The sequence below is a fragment of the Oncorhynchus masou genome, chromosome 9 (genome assembly GCF_036934945.1).
Source record: "Oncorhynchus masou masou isolate Uvic2021 chromosome 9, UVic_Omas_1.1, whole genome shotgun sequence".
NCBI classification, from domain to species: domain Eukaryota; kingdom Metazoa; phylum Chordata; class Actinopteri; order Salmoniformes; family Salmonidae; genus Oncorhynchus; species Oncorhynchus masou.
In genome coordinates, this window is record NC_088220.1 from 70,370,496 (window position 1) to 70,386,226 (window position 15,731).

Consider the following 15,731-nt stretch of genomic DNA (forward strand, 5'->3'; position numbering starts at 1 on the left):
TGCCGTTTGTTCTGCTGCTCCACCTCCAGCTTGTCATTAAACTCCTGCTGTAACCTCTTCTTGGTGAACTCTATCTCTCTGATGGCCCTGTCATACTTCAGTCTCCACTCACCCCCTAACAAACACAACATGATATAGCACAGTTAGCAGACAGGTCATGCATGGACAGCACTTCATTCAACATTCAATCACAGGAGGTTGGTGTCACCTTAATTGGGGAGGACAGGTTTGTGGTAATGCCTGGAGCGGAATTAGTGGAATGGTATCAAAACCATGGTTTCCATTCACTCTGTTCCAGCCTTTATTATGAGCTGTCCTCCCCTCAGCATCCTCCATTGCATTCAATATGCCTTCAAATAGAACTAAGATGAAATTGATTAGCCAGTTTGAAAGAGAGTCTGTTTGACCATGGAAGGGGTTTGCATTAGGCAGGAGGAAATGTATCAAGCTGTTTTGAAGCCATATTAAAGTCTGTACACTACTGTTATGGCCTGTACATGTATCTCTTACACAGGGTTGTCTATTCCACGTAAAATGTGGGGTGTTTAAACGTTCAAACAAAACACTGAGACAAAAATCTATTCTAGTCAGAATGGCCAAACAAAGCCTGCATTTGCAGTCCAGCCGGAAGTCTGTTCGGCATGCGTCCAAATATCATTTGAGGAAGCCTGCAGTCTTTTATAATCAATTTCTACACCATGTCTTGCAAAACCTTTTGTATCCTCATTGATTTCAGGCAGCCGCTGCAGTCTACGGGGGTGGTCAGCTTGATACAACCAAATAACTGGGCAACTGAAAGCACTCAACCAGAAACAGCTTACTTTGATCCTGGTCTTGGGGTGTACCTTTGTGTGCTGGTTTTCATGGTGCTAAATTGTCACCATAGCAACAGAGTGTGTGTGTGTGGTTTGGTTTTACTATCCTTGTGGGGACCCAGAAGTTCTCACATGGATAGTACAACAAGGAAAACTCAAGACAAGTGGGGACATTTCAGGTTTAGGGTTAGAATTAAGGTTAGGATTAGGAGTTAAGGTAAGGTTAGGTTTAGGGTTAGAATTAAGGTTAGGGTTAGGTTAAGGGTTATGTTTAGGGTTATGGAAAATCAGGTTTTGAATGGGAATAAATGTTTTGGTCCCCACAAGGATAGTAAAACAAACGTGTGTGTGTGGCGCTGACCTGTGTCGTCATCGTCCATCTCTCCATTGAGCTCAGAGGCTCTGAGGAGTCTGGTCTCCATCACCTCCATCTCCATAGAGTCCATAGACTTCTTCATCGAGTCAAACTTAGTCTGGGGAGAGAATCACAGGCCATTAATACACAAACACATTACATACCAAGTTAGAAATACTGACAGATAGGCCTCACATTGCACTTGCACGTACACACACAAACACGCTCATTGCTCACACACACACACACACACACACACACACACACACACACACACACACACACACACACACACACACACACACACACACACACACACACACTTCCTCTAAACGACACAATCGCTCATTTCGAGAAGCGATGTAATTTGTACCCAGCCCAGCCCATCAGCATGTGCTGTCTGAGCAGTCAGTAGAAAAATCTATCCCATCTAGTTGGAATACCCTGAAAAAAAACAATCATGTCAAATGCCAAATAGAAAAATAAAAGGATGGGGAAGGCTGGGGAAGACAGGGTCAACAATCTGGTCACACCATTACGTTGCAGCGAACAGAACTGGCAAGGTCGTCATTGCAAATCAGAATCGGTTTTCCATTTACCGGTCTGGTTCAAATAATGAATGAAATAATTGTGTACATCCAACAACAGTTAAGGATGTCTCCTTTGTCCAGTGTTAACAGTGTTAACCTGCAGGTCCTTCATGTCTTTCTCCAGTCTCAGTCTCTCTGAGGTCTCAGACTCCAGCAGCTGAGAGGCCGACTCTCCTGTGTTCCTCTCGTCTGCCAGCTCCGACGACAGCTCTGTGATCTGGCATATACACACAATTGCAATAAGCAAGAGGGTGAAAATAATGTGTTTATTACTACTATACATGCACCCTGTCTAATGCATACAGTGCAATACAGTTAAACTTCATGACATAAAACATCCATCTGTTCATCCTTTATTTATACAGACAGATCTGCTGGTACAATGTGTTATCTTATATTAGTCTGCAACACAGTTTGTGTGTGTGTGTGTACCCTGCTCTCCAGGCGGTCACTGTTGAGTCTCAGCTCGTTCCTCTCCTTGTCCACCTTCTCCAGCCTCCCTTTCAGCTGCTGGATCTCCTCCTGGGAACAGATAGACAGAACGAGAGAGGGAGGGGGAGAGAGAAAATGTATTACAGTATTAGAGGGAGCTAAATCTGTATAGTCGCTATAAAGCAGGGGAAGGAAATCAAATGCTGGGGTGTAATCATTACTACCAAACAGTCGGAAAAACGTTCTGTTATGCAACAAAAACAAGCATTTCTATGGGACAGATTCAGGTAGGGCCATTCCTGTTTGATGAACCTGTCCAATAGAAAAAATACTTTTTGTTGCAAAACTGAATATTTTGAAACTGTTTGAAGTAATGATTTCACCCCTGATCAACAGTAGATGGAGGGTGTGTATAGTTTGTGTACTCACGTCTTTGCCACGTATCTGCTCCTCTGTGAGATGGACCTCTATAAGGGGGCGTACTGTGGTGAACACCTTCCACCAGGCCCAGCCCTTCACTCCCTTGTTCTTCTTGATGTTCTTCTGGATGCAGCGGATAGCCAGGTCCTGGATCTGAAACACATGCAGAGGAGCAGAGGGACTTGTTTGTGTCTGGTGTTATGTCTGCCAACATGTAGGATTCTTGAAGTTTTTTTTAATGGAAATATATATATCACAAATGCAGTGCATTCTGAAATTATTCAGACCCCTTGAATTTTTCTGCATTTTGTTACATTACAGCCTTATTCTAAAATTAATGAAATTGTTTTTTCCCCCTCCTCATTCTATAAACAATACCCCGTGACAAAGCAAAAATTGTTTTTTTAGACATTTTTGTAAATTTATAACAAATAAAAAACGTAAATATCACATCTACATAATCATTCAGAGTTTCTCCCATTCTTTTATGCAAATCTTCTCAAGCTCTGTCAGGTTGGATGGGGAGACTCGCTGCACAGGTATTTTCAGGTCTCTCCAGCGATGTTAGGTTGGGTTCAATTCTGGGCTCTGGCTGGGCCACTTAAGGACTTGTCCCGAAGCCACTCCTGCATTGTCTTGGCTGTGTCCTTAGGATCTTTCTCCTGTTGGAAGCTGAACCTTCACCCCAGTCTGATGTCCTGAGCGCTCTGGAGCAGGTTTTCATCAAGGATCTCTTTGTACTTTGCAATTAGAAAGGTGAGTGTCTTTCCAAATCATGTCCAATCAATTGAATTTACCACAGGTGGACTCCAATCAAGTGTAGAAACATCTCAAGGATGATCAATGGAAACAGGATGCACCTGAGCTCAATTTCGAGTCTCATAGAAAAGGCTCTAAATACTTATGTAAATAGTTTTTTTTCCTGTTTTTTATTTTTAATACATTTGCAAAAATGTCTACAAACTTGTTTTTTTATTTTGTCTTTATGGGGTATTGTGTATTGATGAGTAAAATGTTTTATTGAATCAATTTTAAAATAAGGCTGTAACGTAACAAAATGTGGACAAAGGGAAGGGGTCTGAATACTTTGCGAATGCACTGTTTGTATGAAATATATAACTTTTGATAAATAAAGAAAATAAGATATGGCATTGCTTAGTGTCATTATCAACTAGCACAATAACAGACACTTGCATCAAGTGTGACGATTTGGGGGAGCTCGAATCAAGACAATCCAAAGTTCTTCTGGCTTCTCACGGCTTTAAGAGCTGAGACAAACCTCTTCAGAGAAATGTAATCAAACATCGATACCACTTTGGCACCTTGTTAAAAAGGCATTAGAAGGAGCTACAAGCTCCCGCTACATGGGCATCTCCAATAAACCACCCATTATCTCACAACCCAATTAGAACAGCACAATGCAACTGCATCCACTGGGTTTGCCATGATGGAGAAGGCATGCAGGTTATGTCCTCTAAAGATGGTTTGTCATGCTTAGACCTAAACAAGTCGAACAAATCATGTGTTGACTCAATAAGGGGGGAGGGGGGGGGTGTCAGTGTTGATCTTTCTGTTCCACAGACATACAGAGAGCTCATATACAACACCAGAGGGATTTAGAATAAGGTCTTGCAGCCTTTAGAAAGAAGACATGTCTGTGTCAAACAGATATTGATGGTCTTAGAGAAACACAGGAGCAGAATGTATTCATTTCTCTTTCTTTGTCTCGGTCTTCCTTTTTACTCTGCCTTCTGCCTCTCTTTACAGAGTTCCCTTTGAGTGTCTGTGAAGCTACATGGCCTTTGCTGAGCACACAAGGCCATAGATGTAACGCATGCATGCACTGACACACACCTGTTCCCAGTCGGGGAAGAAGCTTTGTCTTAAAGCAACGATTTAATTAGACACACTCTGGGCCGACTGGCTGAAAGGAGGAATCCCCCATGCTCCTCCATCTTCACCCTGCTGTCACTCGTTCTATCCACATGAATGTCAAAGAGAGGAGGCTGTGGGCTTCAAACGCTGTGCCGCATCCCTTCTATTCGTCTATTCCCCCATGGTGAAGCACCATTTCAGAGAAGGAACACTCTCTCTATCACTTTCTCTCTTTTCTCCCTCAAAGCTCTTTGAAAACAAATCCCTGTGAGGGTTTGGCTCAGGCTGAGAGGACTTCAAGGTGCGGGGAGCCCCCCGGAGCAATCAAATAGACAGAGAGAAACAAACTAATAGATATTTGGGCAGTGGGGACGTCAGTGTTCAGACGAGGAAATCAACACTCATGGTCGTGTCTTGTGTCTCTGAGAAATATGGGCCAAAGGTTCAAATGTAACACCCTGCACTGCCTTGTAATCAAGTGTGAGTCTGCTTGTTTAGCTGTACATACAGAATATTTTCCTGTAAATATCAAACCAGCTTACCTTGCTACGACACAAGCCTCACAAATATTTACCACTACCACTCTCCTCAACACGCATTTTCCTCTAAAACATGCCTTGGCTTCTTAGTTAGAATTGTGCAAAGTATTCATTGTGTGTTTAAATAGATACTTAAATCGTTGAGTTCAACTTAAATAAAACAACCTCAACTTCCTGTTAATCAGATCAAATGAAAACACATTGAACTAAACCTTACTGTAACTACCTTTCAGAACTGCTGGAGGATAGGGTCCTGTACTGTACCTTTCAGAACTGCTGGAGGGTAGTGTCCTGTACTGTACCTTTCAGAACTGCTGGAGGGTAGTGTCCAGTACTGTACCTTTCAGAACTGCTGGAGGGTAGTGTCCAGTACTGTACCTTTCAGAACTGCTGGAGGGTAGTGTCCTGTACTGTACCTTTCAGAACTGCTGGAGGGTAGGTTCCTGTACTGTACCTTTCAGAACTGCTGGAGGGTAGTGTCCAGTACTGTACCTTTCAGAACTGCTGGAGGGTAGTGTCCAGTACTGTACCTTTCAGAACTGCTGTAGGGTAGTGTCCAGTACTGTACCTTTCAGAACTGCTGGAGGGTAGTGTCCAGTACTGTACCTTTCAGAACTGCTGTAGGGTAGTGTCCAGTACTGTACCTTTCAGAACTGCTGGAGGGTAGTGTCCAGTACTGTACCTTTCAGAACTGCTGGAGGGTAGGGTCCTGTACTGTACCTTTCAGAACTGCTGGAGGGTAGGGTCCAGTACTGTACCTTTCAGAACTGCTGGAGGGTAGGTTCCTGTACTGTACCTTTCAGAACTGCTGGAGGGTAGTGTCCAGTACTGTACCTTTCAGAACTGCTGGAGGGTAGGTTCCTGTACTGTACCTTTCAGAACTGCTGGAGGGTAGGTTCCTGTACTGTACCTTTCAGAACTGCTGGAGGGTAGTGTCCAGTACTGTACCTTTCAGAACTGCTGGAGGGTAGTGTCCAGTACTGTACCTTTCAGAACTGCTGGAGGGTAGTGTCCAGTACTGTACCTTTCAGAACTGCTGGAGGGTAGGTTCCTGTACTGTACCTTTCAGAACTGCTGGAGGGTAGGTTCCTGTACTGTACCTTTCAGAACTGCTGGAGGGTAGTGTCCAGTACTGTACCTTTCAGAACTGCTGGAGGGTAGTGTCCAGTACTGTACCTTTCAGAACTGCTGGAGGGTAGTGTCCAGTACTGTACCTTTCAGAACTGCTGGAGGGTAGTGTCCTGTACTGTACCTTTCAGAACTGCTGGAGGGTAGGTTCCTGTACTGTACCTTTCAGAACTGCTGGAGGGTAGTGTCCTGTACTGTACCTTTCAGAACTGCTGGAGGGTAGGGTCCTGTACTGTACACCGAAACACATTGTAATGCAGAACGTTGGCTCACAAAAGCCTTTGTAGTGGTGATATTGTTCCCTGTCTTCCCCTGGGCCTCTCAGTAGAGGTCTTTGCGGATCCAACTGTACCCGAGACTCAATCCGGGACCGGAGCAGGTCTGGATACAAAATTCTAAATAACGTAACGGGTGGGTCGGATCTGATATGATTGTCACGGGTCTCGGGTATGTGTAATTTTAACTAACTTGTCCGGAACGGCCTGTACAGATCCAAAGGTGACTGCAGACAGAGAGACATTTTTCATTTGCTGCTCTTGCTTTTCACGAGAGGAGTGTGGCGCGTGTAGCTTGTTGTTGGCCAATCATAATTCATCTAAGCGGCAATAGGCTACAATCATAGAGCCTCCGTGTGTGGCAAAAGTTAGGAGATATCTAATCAGTGGAAGATGTTTGATGATAAATAACCTAGCTATGGCAGCTATTAGTAGTGCGAGTCTGCTTGGTTGGTTGCTGTCTCTCATCCCTCCCTCCCTCCCAGTACAGCCCCTCCCCTGCCTGCTAAAGCGGCTCCTCTTTCTCTCCCTCCTCTCGTGCTTTATCAGCTCTGGTTAATCAAGTAGCTTTAAAAAGTGCTTTTCTACTGATTCCCTCACTCGGATAGGGTGTGGATCCAACCAGGTCTATAAGGAACGGTTCTAGTTGTCCTCGGGTCTGTTCGGAACGGGTCTCTACATTTAAAAAATATATATTTATGCATATCGGGTCTGGGTGGGAAAGCCCCAAGTCCATTTCAGAACGGGTCCAACTTCTTGAACCCTTGAAGAACTACCTCCCAGCATTACACAACCCTCTCCAGTCCAGTCTGACCCTCAGCCAGTCACTGTGAGGAATGACAATCACTCTTAATGGAGTCGCTTACAACTAAACACTTCGGAAAACAAAGGAAAATATCTATATCCTGTTCCTAAATCAAAACAAACAATCAGTATAAACAACTTGTGTTACTTATAGAAAGAGGCAGCACTCAAATGAAACAGGCAAAGCAGTAAAGAGAAGCCCACTGTCCTTGAAAAGCAACTTAAAGACAGCAACCTTGAGCCCAGCTCAGCACCAAAGAACTACCAGAGATGGGGATGGCAGGGACTGTGAAGACAGCGGTCAAAGCCCAATCTGTCCAAACACACGTGGACACACCAAGACTCACATGTAGGCTACTGCTACACAATTAATTCACACTAACCACTCTCTCACACCCTCACGTACACAGACAAGCACCCCCACACACAAACACACACAGTACAGGATAACACACAGAGCTGAATAGATCCCCACCGGTGGTTCCAGTCATTCAGTGGAGGGTGTTATATCCCTGGTCGGCATGCTCACTCTGGTGTGGTGGGGCATATAGGGTGTGTGTGGGTTGTTTTCATCCTCCTAACACACACACACACATTCGGCTCTGTCCCTGCTGTGTCTCTCTCCAATCCCTCATGACTGGACCTGGGATTATGACAGGCGTCTACAATAATAATCTCACCCTGTAGAAAGACCAGCCTTCTAGTTTCCCCCACCACTCGTGTATAAATAAAGGTATTACTATTCAAATAGGTAAGGAGAGAGCCTGTACTATAGGCGTGTTTCTTTTTGACACTCATCACCCCTACATAGATCAGAGGTCAGGTTAGAGTGAGAGACAGAGAGGAATGCTAAAATGGAGGGAGAGACAGAGGGCAGGGAATAAGGCGAGGTGTGTGTGTTCTGGTGCAGTAATCGATAAGGCTGTGATTGAGGGGACAAGTGTGTGTGTGTGTGTGTGTCCCAGAGGAGCAGGAGGAGCAGATGGAAGGCTATCTGCTGGGCCGGGGGCCAGCGGAGACAGGATGGATTTATGACACTGTGCTCTGATGAACTTCTGATTTAGTGAGCCGCTAAACCGCCCCACAGATGTGGGTGGCAGAGCTAGCAATGGAGCGAGAGCATGCCATTAATACGAGGCAGAGAGAGAGCGAGAGAAGAGGGTAGAGAGAGGGTAGAGAGAGAGGGAGACTATCATTCTAATGCTTCCATGGGAATATTCTCTTCCTCTCGGAAAGAAGCACACGTGTCTTCTCGTTGGTTTTCATGGCAACACATTGACTAACTTCACTATAACGGAAGATAAATTAGAACGTGTCGTAGGGGACAAATAACCATATGATCGAATGGGAAGCTTCAGTTCCTTTCAGAGTTTTCCCAAGACATCTGAGGCGGCGAACAAAGAGAGCAGTAAAGCAACACTGACACAAGCACTTTCTGTACTGGCAAGGGATACACAGCTCTTCTAAGACAACGACAGGCTTTGGCTTTGAAAGTGTAGGCATTAGGAACCAACAGTGCACTGTGTGACGTGGTCGAGGGACACGAAACGGTCCGTTTTGCTGATCTAAGATCAGTTTAGCTCCTTTTGACATCTAATCTGACCTGGGCTTTGGGCTGGTAAGAACTGGGTTGAGAGGGCTCACTCACCTTCCTCTTCTTGAAAGCCTGTCTGGCCAGGTATCCTCTGCAGGAAGCCTGGAACATGGTGATGTTGCGTCTGGTCTGGACATCTCTCTGCTCCTCCAGTTTGGCCAGGTTCCCCGCTCTGAAGAACACCTGGTGAGAGACAGGGACAGTTAGATACTGATTAATCATGACACGAAAGTGAATTGTATTGAAGTCAGACAGGGAGCATGTGTGTGTGCAAGGTTGCACAACACTATGGAATAGAAGTAATGCAAACATGAAACTGAATATTTGTAACTTTTTCATTTGGGGGCATTGAAGCATACAAACAAATAATTACAATAATTTGTTTTTCCATGATTCAGGGAGTTGGAATCCCCCTAAAGATCTTCAACCATACATCTGGGATTCAGGGATTGCATATCAACTACATTAAGTCCTGCGTTTACTTTGCATTTCAATGGCGTTTACTTTGGGGGCTTTAAATTTAGTTGGATTACCTGAAACGCTTTAGAGTCATTTCCATTCTCTGATCTGCTCTGGGAGATTGGGTGGGGAGCTGCTGATGGACTTCTCTACAGTTTGTCAGGCCAGAGCTGAGAGCTCATCAAACTCTTTGAATGTTGCTGAATTGCATTAGCATGCTAATAGTGTTAGTGGAAGAGCTATGCTTAACTTCACAAAATCCTCATTAAAACTCCCTTGTGTTAACAACACATGCGGCTGCCACGGCTACAGTAAGGAAAATAACAAAGACAGGAAGTTTCTGGGGAAATTAAAACGACAGGTAGAGTTGTGGAGAAACTTCTCTTGGATTTAGCCATCATCTTCAGTTAGTCAGAGGCACTGCGTTTCCTTCAACTCTAAAACAATTGAGATGGTTAGTCTACAGAGTGTTTTGTTCAGATTTCACCAAGCGGCTTCTCAAGACGAGAGCTGTGGTGGTGTTATGCAGAAACTGCATCATGATGCATCAGGACTGATCTAACACCGTACTCCAGGGCCCTTAACAACCTATTATCCTCTATCAGAGGCACAGGATGAGAGAAAAAACTTTACCCAGCACAGACAATCAAAGTTCAGAGCCCGTGTGTACAGTCAAGCCAATAGCACATGCAGAGAGTGAGCTGGGCGCGGTGAAACCACACAGCACTAACACACCCACACTTCTCTGCTGTAGGGCAACGACTCCGACTGGAGAGGTTGTCTATACCTCCAGAGAACATCGGATTGAGTTTGCTTCCTCTATTGTCAGCAGTAGAGGATTTATCACACACTGTATGGGCATTCTGTTAAATGGATCCAAAATTACATGTTAACAAATCAACAGCTTGCATGGTATGCTTGCATTAATGCACACTTAACTGTTTCCCAGGTGCCGATGACGTGGATGTTGATGAAGGCAGCCCCCCCCCACCCCCCCGATTCAGAGGGGTTGGGTTAAATGTGGAAGACACATTTCAGTAGAATGCATTCAGTTGTGCAGCTGACAAGGTATCCCCCCTTGTCTTTGCCTATTCCTATGCAGTAGACTGAGTAGAACACACAGACACACTATCACAACGAGGAGCTGAGAGAACACTCTCCAGCTTGTAACGTTCTCGCCCACCATCACAACCCGCTAGTGATGCAACCACTGAGCAACGCCAATGGGATGTGTGATGTGTAACAGTAAAAGGCCCATCACACAGGCTATCCCCCCTAGCGGGATGAGCTTCTGCCTAGCAATGACAGTCAGCGTGGACGAAGGAACATATTGGACCTCGTGGTCTCTGAATGCAACTCTAAAGGTCGACTGAGGTCGTGGGCCGTTCCAGTGGCTCAGTTGGGGCTTGGTGTTTTTCTTAGCATGATGAGAGATGGAAAGGCACACACACACACTTCCCAAAACATACTTTTCCTACTGTTTGTTTCAGAACAAAACTTCCATAAACCTACTTTTCCTACTGTCTACTTCAGAACAAAACTTCCATAAACCTACTTTTCCTACTGTCTACTTCAGAACAAAACTTCCATAAACCTACTTTTCCTACTGTCTACTTCAGAACAAAACTTCCATAAACCTACTTTTCCTACTGTCTACTTCAGAACAAAACTTCCATAAACCTACTTTTCCTACTGTCTACTTCAGAACAAAACTTCCATAAACCTACTTTTCCTACTGTCTACTTCAGAACAAAACTTCCGACTGTCCTCTATTCCATGGACATTCTGAAAAAGCCTCCTCTGCTAATTAGCCATTCATCAGCCCGTCCTTTGCTTTGGATTTTCTATTTTGCATCTGAAAGGTTTGAATCTCACTGTGCTGATTGGTGTTTGTGGAGGGTTATCGGCACGCCACGGCAAAGCGCCACAAACAAAGAGAGCAGTCGCCTGCCAAAATCAATGGCTACAGGGAGCAACAGAAGGGACAACAACAAAGAGTAAGCCAGACATCTTTTTTTCTGAAGAAGCAGAAGAACTGTGGAGCAACCTTCCCTGGCCCAACTGAAAGTCAAGCCTGATCAGTGTGTGTGTGTGTGTGTGTGTGTGTGTGTGTGTGTGTGTGTGTGTGTGTGTGTGTGTGTGTGTGTGTGTGGGGCGTTGCCAACCGCCAACTAAAAGACAAAGGCTGCCAGCCCAGGGACCCAGAGGCAGCTAGGAACCAGTGCCACAGCGACAGACCTATGATTCCAAAGAGAAGTGCATGCTGGGTAAACAGCTGTCCCTCCCAGGCAGAGACAGAACACCTAGGGCCTGATTTAGACTGTACCAAGCCTTCACACCTATTGTCATAGTGTCACCTGTTGTCATAACACTTTACAAAGCATGTATTAATGGCTTATACATGTCCGTCCGTCCGTCCGTCCGTCGGTGTGTGTGTGTTACTTACCCTGCTCAGGCCCATGTGGTAACTGCTGTTCTCCAAGTCCAGAGACTTCAACAGCTCCTCCACAGCCTGAAACAAACCGATAAAACGGACAGACAGATCAATGAAGAGATCAACAGAAATGGACAAACAGACAGACAGTGCTCCCTCCCGTAAAGTCACCATCCCTCTGTCTTCGCCCCAAAGGACTGCACACAGCACCATAGCAACAGGCACACTCCCCTAACATCAGCCTATCCACCAGGAGACTGCAGACCAAAACAACTCAGCTACGGCACCAAGCTAGCTATCTGTAACCTCCAATTCAGTCTAAATATGGACTGTATCTAAAGCGGTCTCAGGAGAGGTGGAGGAGGAGGAGGGTCTTTAAAGTTCGACTACAAAGTGAAGTTGGAAGATAGCTGAAGCCTCAAGGGGGAGGATGGGAGTTAACTTGAACAGAATCAGCTGTTTTAAAGTAACTGTCCAGTGTTTCCAGATTTCTATGAAATATGACCTGTGATTAATTACAATATGAGTGAAATAGTTTTCCTTCCAAAATGTTTTAATTAAATATGTTAAAAAGCAGCTTTTCTGTGTTGGAATGGTGTGGGCGTACCCCAAAAACAGAATGTTGTGGGTGTATGTTGGTCATTAACAGTATTCACATGAGTAGCCCACTGGTTGGTCAGCTCAGCCACCTCAGGAGGATGACATCATCCTAGCTGAGGAAAGAGAAAGCTTTATATATTTTTAAAGTCTCTATGAGGTGGGGGTTTTTGAAGTATTTTCTCTCCAATTTATGCTTTGGCCACAAATACGAGTATAGGATGAGTCAACCACATTATTTGAGTATGAGCTAACATAATATGAACATTTAAAAGTGGATAGTGGACAGTTACTTAAAGGACTGTTGGCAGAGGATCTCCGCAGGATTACTGGATCTGGGAGGTAAACAGGCTCAGTGGGGGATAAAGCCACTTCAGCAACAGCAACACAGCAACACAGCAACACAGCAACACAGCAACACAGCAACACAGCAACACAGCAACACAGTAACACAGTAACACAGTAACACAGTAACACAGTAACACAACAACACAACAACACAGTAACACAGTAACACAGCAACACAGCAACACAGCAACACAGCAACACAGCAACACAGCAACACAGTAACACAGTAACACAGTAACACAGTAACACAGTAACACAGTAACACAGTAACACAGTAACACAGTAACACAGTAACACAGTAACACAACAACACAACAACACAACAACACAACAACACAGTAACACAGTAACACAGTAACACAGTAACACAGCAACACAGCAACACAGCAACACAGCAACACAGCAACACAGCAACACAGCAACACAGCAACACAGCAACACAGCAACACAGCAACACGGCCATACAGCCCAAGCTAAGATGAAGAGACAGACAGGTTTCTAGCTCTGAGAGAGAGGGCTCTGTTTGAGTTCTCTCTGGGAAATAAAAATACATTTCCTAAGATGCTGACGCAGGGGGAAACCTCTTACTCCTTCTTGCTTTCTTTCTCTCTCCTCCCTCTCTCTCAGTCTGTCTATATCCAGAGAATGAAGTACCTTTTTGTCCATTCATTATTTCTGAGCAGGCTATTCTTCCTAAGCATGTCTCCAACGAGTCTGGTTTCCTCTTTAACTCTTCTATAGCTCACTGTATGTTTTAGCTGTGACAGAGAGGACCTCTTTAACAGCTCTACTTCAAAAATACAACCTTCTTACACAACAATGAAAATAACATTTCAGCCAAGAGAATGTCTATACCATTTCTTCATTTCCAGCTGAAAATTTCTACATATGAAAATATGTTTACTGGATTCAGAAGTTTTAAGCACACATCTGAGTAGGTAGGGTATGCTAATAGCTGTAGGTACTGAAGACAGAGAGAGAGGAGGAAGAGATGGAAGGGGAGGACAGAGAGGAGGCACGTAATTAATCAGCACACCAGCCGCATGCTGCCAGCCAACCTAATCATAATTAATTACACACAAGAGAAGATCTAGGAGGGGGAAGGGAAGGAGAGAGAGAAAAGAGGGAGGCTTTTATATCATCATTCGTGGAGGGAACGCCTCGACACTCACCCTCTTCTCGTCTGTGACCATGTAGTGGCGTCCGTGCTTTTTGGTCAGGTGGGGCACCAGCACGTCAAAGCGCCGTCTGAACTCAGAGAACACCATGTGATCAGGGTATCCTTTATGGAAAAGGCAGAACAAGGTCAACATTTATCAAATAATTTTTATTTCTCATACAGTTCAGAATTAAGGGGGAAAATGTCCCTCTCCCATGACTTAGCTTGACTTGAGTGGTGTCTTACCTTGTCTGTAGATGCGCAAGGCGTCGATAAGCTTAGATCCACGGAGTTGAGCCCTCAGGAGGCCCACATCCAGCTGCATGAGGCCTGAGTCGCAGCTCTCTCCATGGGTCACGCGCGGCTCCATGCCAACTCCCACCGCGTCTGCCTTGGGCAGCAGGCAGTGGACAAAGTGAACCCTGGACCTGCGCACCGTGTCCAGCAGAGCATCCTGGAGAGACGGAGGGCAGGGAGTTAACGCATTAACACACACACACAGACACACACACAGACACACACACACAAACAAAGGCAAATACTTAATTTTGTACACATTGGCATGTATAAATACATGTTAATATAGTTTTATTTGAATAACACAATTGTCATACAAAGTTCTTAAGAGCAACTTGGGTCTAAACCCTCTCAAAGAGGAAGCAGAGGTAGTCCTTGGGTAGGGAGAAACCACCCCACTCACCACTTGCAGTTTGATCTGGATACAGAGGCTCTTCTTCTTGACAGCGGCCATGCCAGTGGTGAAGGTCTTCCTCATGCTAGTGGCTCTGCGGAGGGCAAGCTGAGATCCCCCCTCCAGCCCTGCGATGGAGCCAGACAGCACTGTGGGCCCTCCACTACGACTAGAGAACAGACTGCTGATGTTCTTCCTGTGTGTGTGTGTGTGTGTGTGTGTGTGAGTGAGTGAGTGAGTGAGTGAGTGAGTGAGTGAGTGAGTGAGTGAGTGAGTGAGTGAGTGAGTGAGTGAGTGAGTGAGTGAGTGAGTGAGTGAGTGAGTGAGTGAGTGTGTGAGAGAGAGAGCAAGAGAGACAAAGAGGTAAGTATATTTTCATTGTAAAGTGCTACTATGGAGAACAATCAATCAGTGAATAAAATGTGTACTTCTGTGAGTCCTGCAGCAGAGTGGCAGCGTTCTGGGAGGCGGGGTTCTGCTTGGCGTGGCTCAGCCAACCCTGAGCATCGTACTCCACCCAGTCTGTCCCGTGGCTGTGGCCCAACAGGAAGTGATGCGGCTTGTCACTCTTCAGGAGCAGGGCGTGTCCCTTGTTGTCCCCCTGGTCGGGGCCATAGTAGCTGAAGAGTCTCTCCAGCAGAGTGTCCTCAGAGCCCCCTGGCTGCACAGCCTCCTCCTCCATCAGCCACAGCAGACCTCGAGCCTCATCTGTCCTCGCCAAGGTGCGCACCTGGGACCATCGCAAGAACACACACAGGTTAGAGAGGTGGGGATATATCACTTGAGTCTAACACAAACACAAGTGAATCAGCTGTGCAGAAAGCTTAGGTCCACAGCTCAGTCCAACACGCAGGTGCAGCTTTCACAAGCACCTCAGACACACAAATTGGGCCACAACAGAGACACTCACCCAGCTCCACTCCACCAGTCATCCATCCAATCACGACACTCCATACACAGCAACACTCACCAAAACCAATAAAGCAACCTAGTCTCCTCTTTTTAAACTCATGGTTTAAATGTCCCAACACGGCCTTCATCCCTGGCCCAGTGTTGCCATAACATTACACCTGCTTAGCTGTGACACTTGTAGAAACTTCTCATTATGCACCAGCACAGTGTTCAAACAACCTGATATGATTCAACATCTCTGAACAAAACAAGTCATTTTGCAAGGGCAATCCTAACGTTTCGGTAAATAAGAAGCTATAAGAGA

The 15,731-nt window shown here is 45.4% G+C and overlaps 1 protein-coding gene across 6 annotated transcripts in view; it reads right to left on the reverse strand.

Annotated features, from left to right (window-relative positions):
- The window catches only part of LOC135546563 (unconventional myosin-XVIIIa-like), a 209,747-nt gene that overhangs the window by 76,820 nt on the left and 117,196 nt on the right, over positions 1-15,731 (reverse strand). For all 6 annotated transcript variants that reach the window (XM_064975097.1, XM_064975095.1, XM_064975096.1 and 3 more), the window contains 11 exons: positions 14,944-15,245; positions 14,525-14,711; positions 14,071-14,278; positions 13,838-13,947; positions 11,733-11,798; positions 8,882-9,010; positions 2,622-2,765; positions 2,193-2,282; positions 1,858-1,977; positions 1,177-1,288; positions 1-115 (listed from right to left, as the gene is read on the reverse strand). The exon at positions 1-115 is cut by the window's left edge and continues 13 nt beyond it. In XM_064975097.1, coding sequence (XP_064831169.1) covers positions 1-115; positions 1,177-1,288; positions 1,858-1,977; positions 2,193-2,282; positions 2,622-2,765; positions 8,882-9,010; positions 11,733-11,798; positions 13,838-13,947; positions 14,071-14,278; positions 14,525-14,711; positions 14,944-15,245 — 1,583 coding nt within the window. The remainder of the gene's footprint in view (positions 116-1,176; positions 1,289-1,857; positions 1,978-2,192; positions 2,283-2,621; positions 2,766-8,881; positions 9,011-11,732; positions 11,799-13,837; positions 13,948-14,070; positions 14,279-14,524; positions 14,712-14,943; positions 15,246-15,731) is intronic.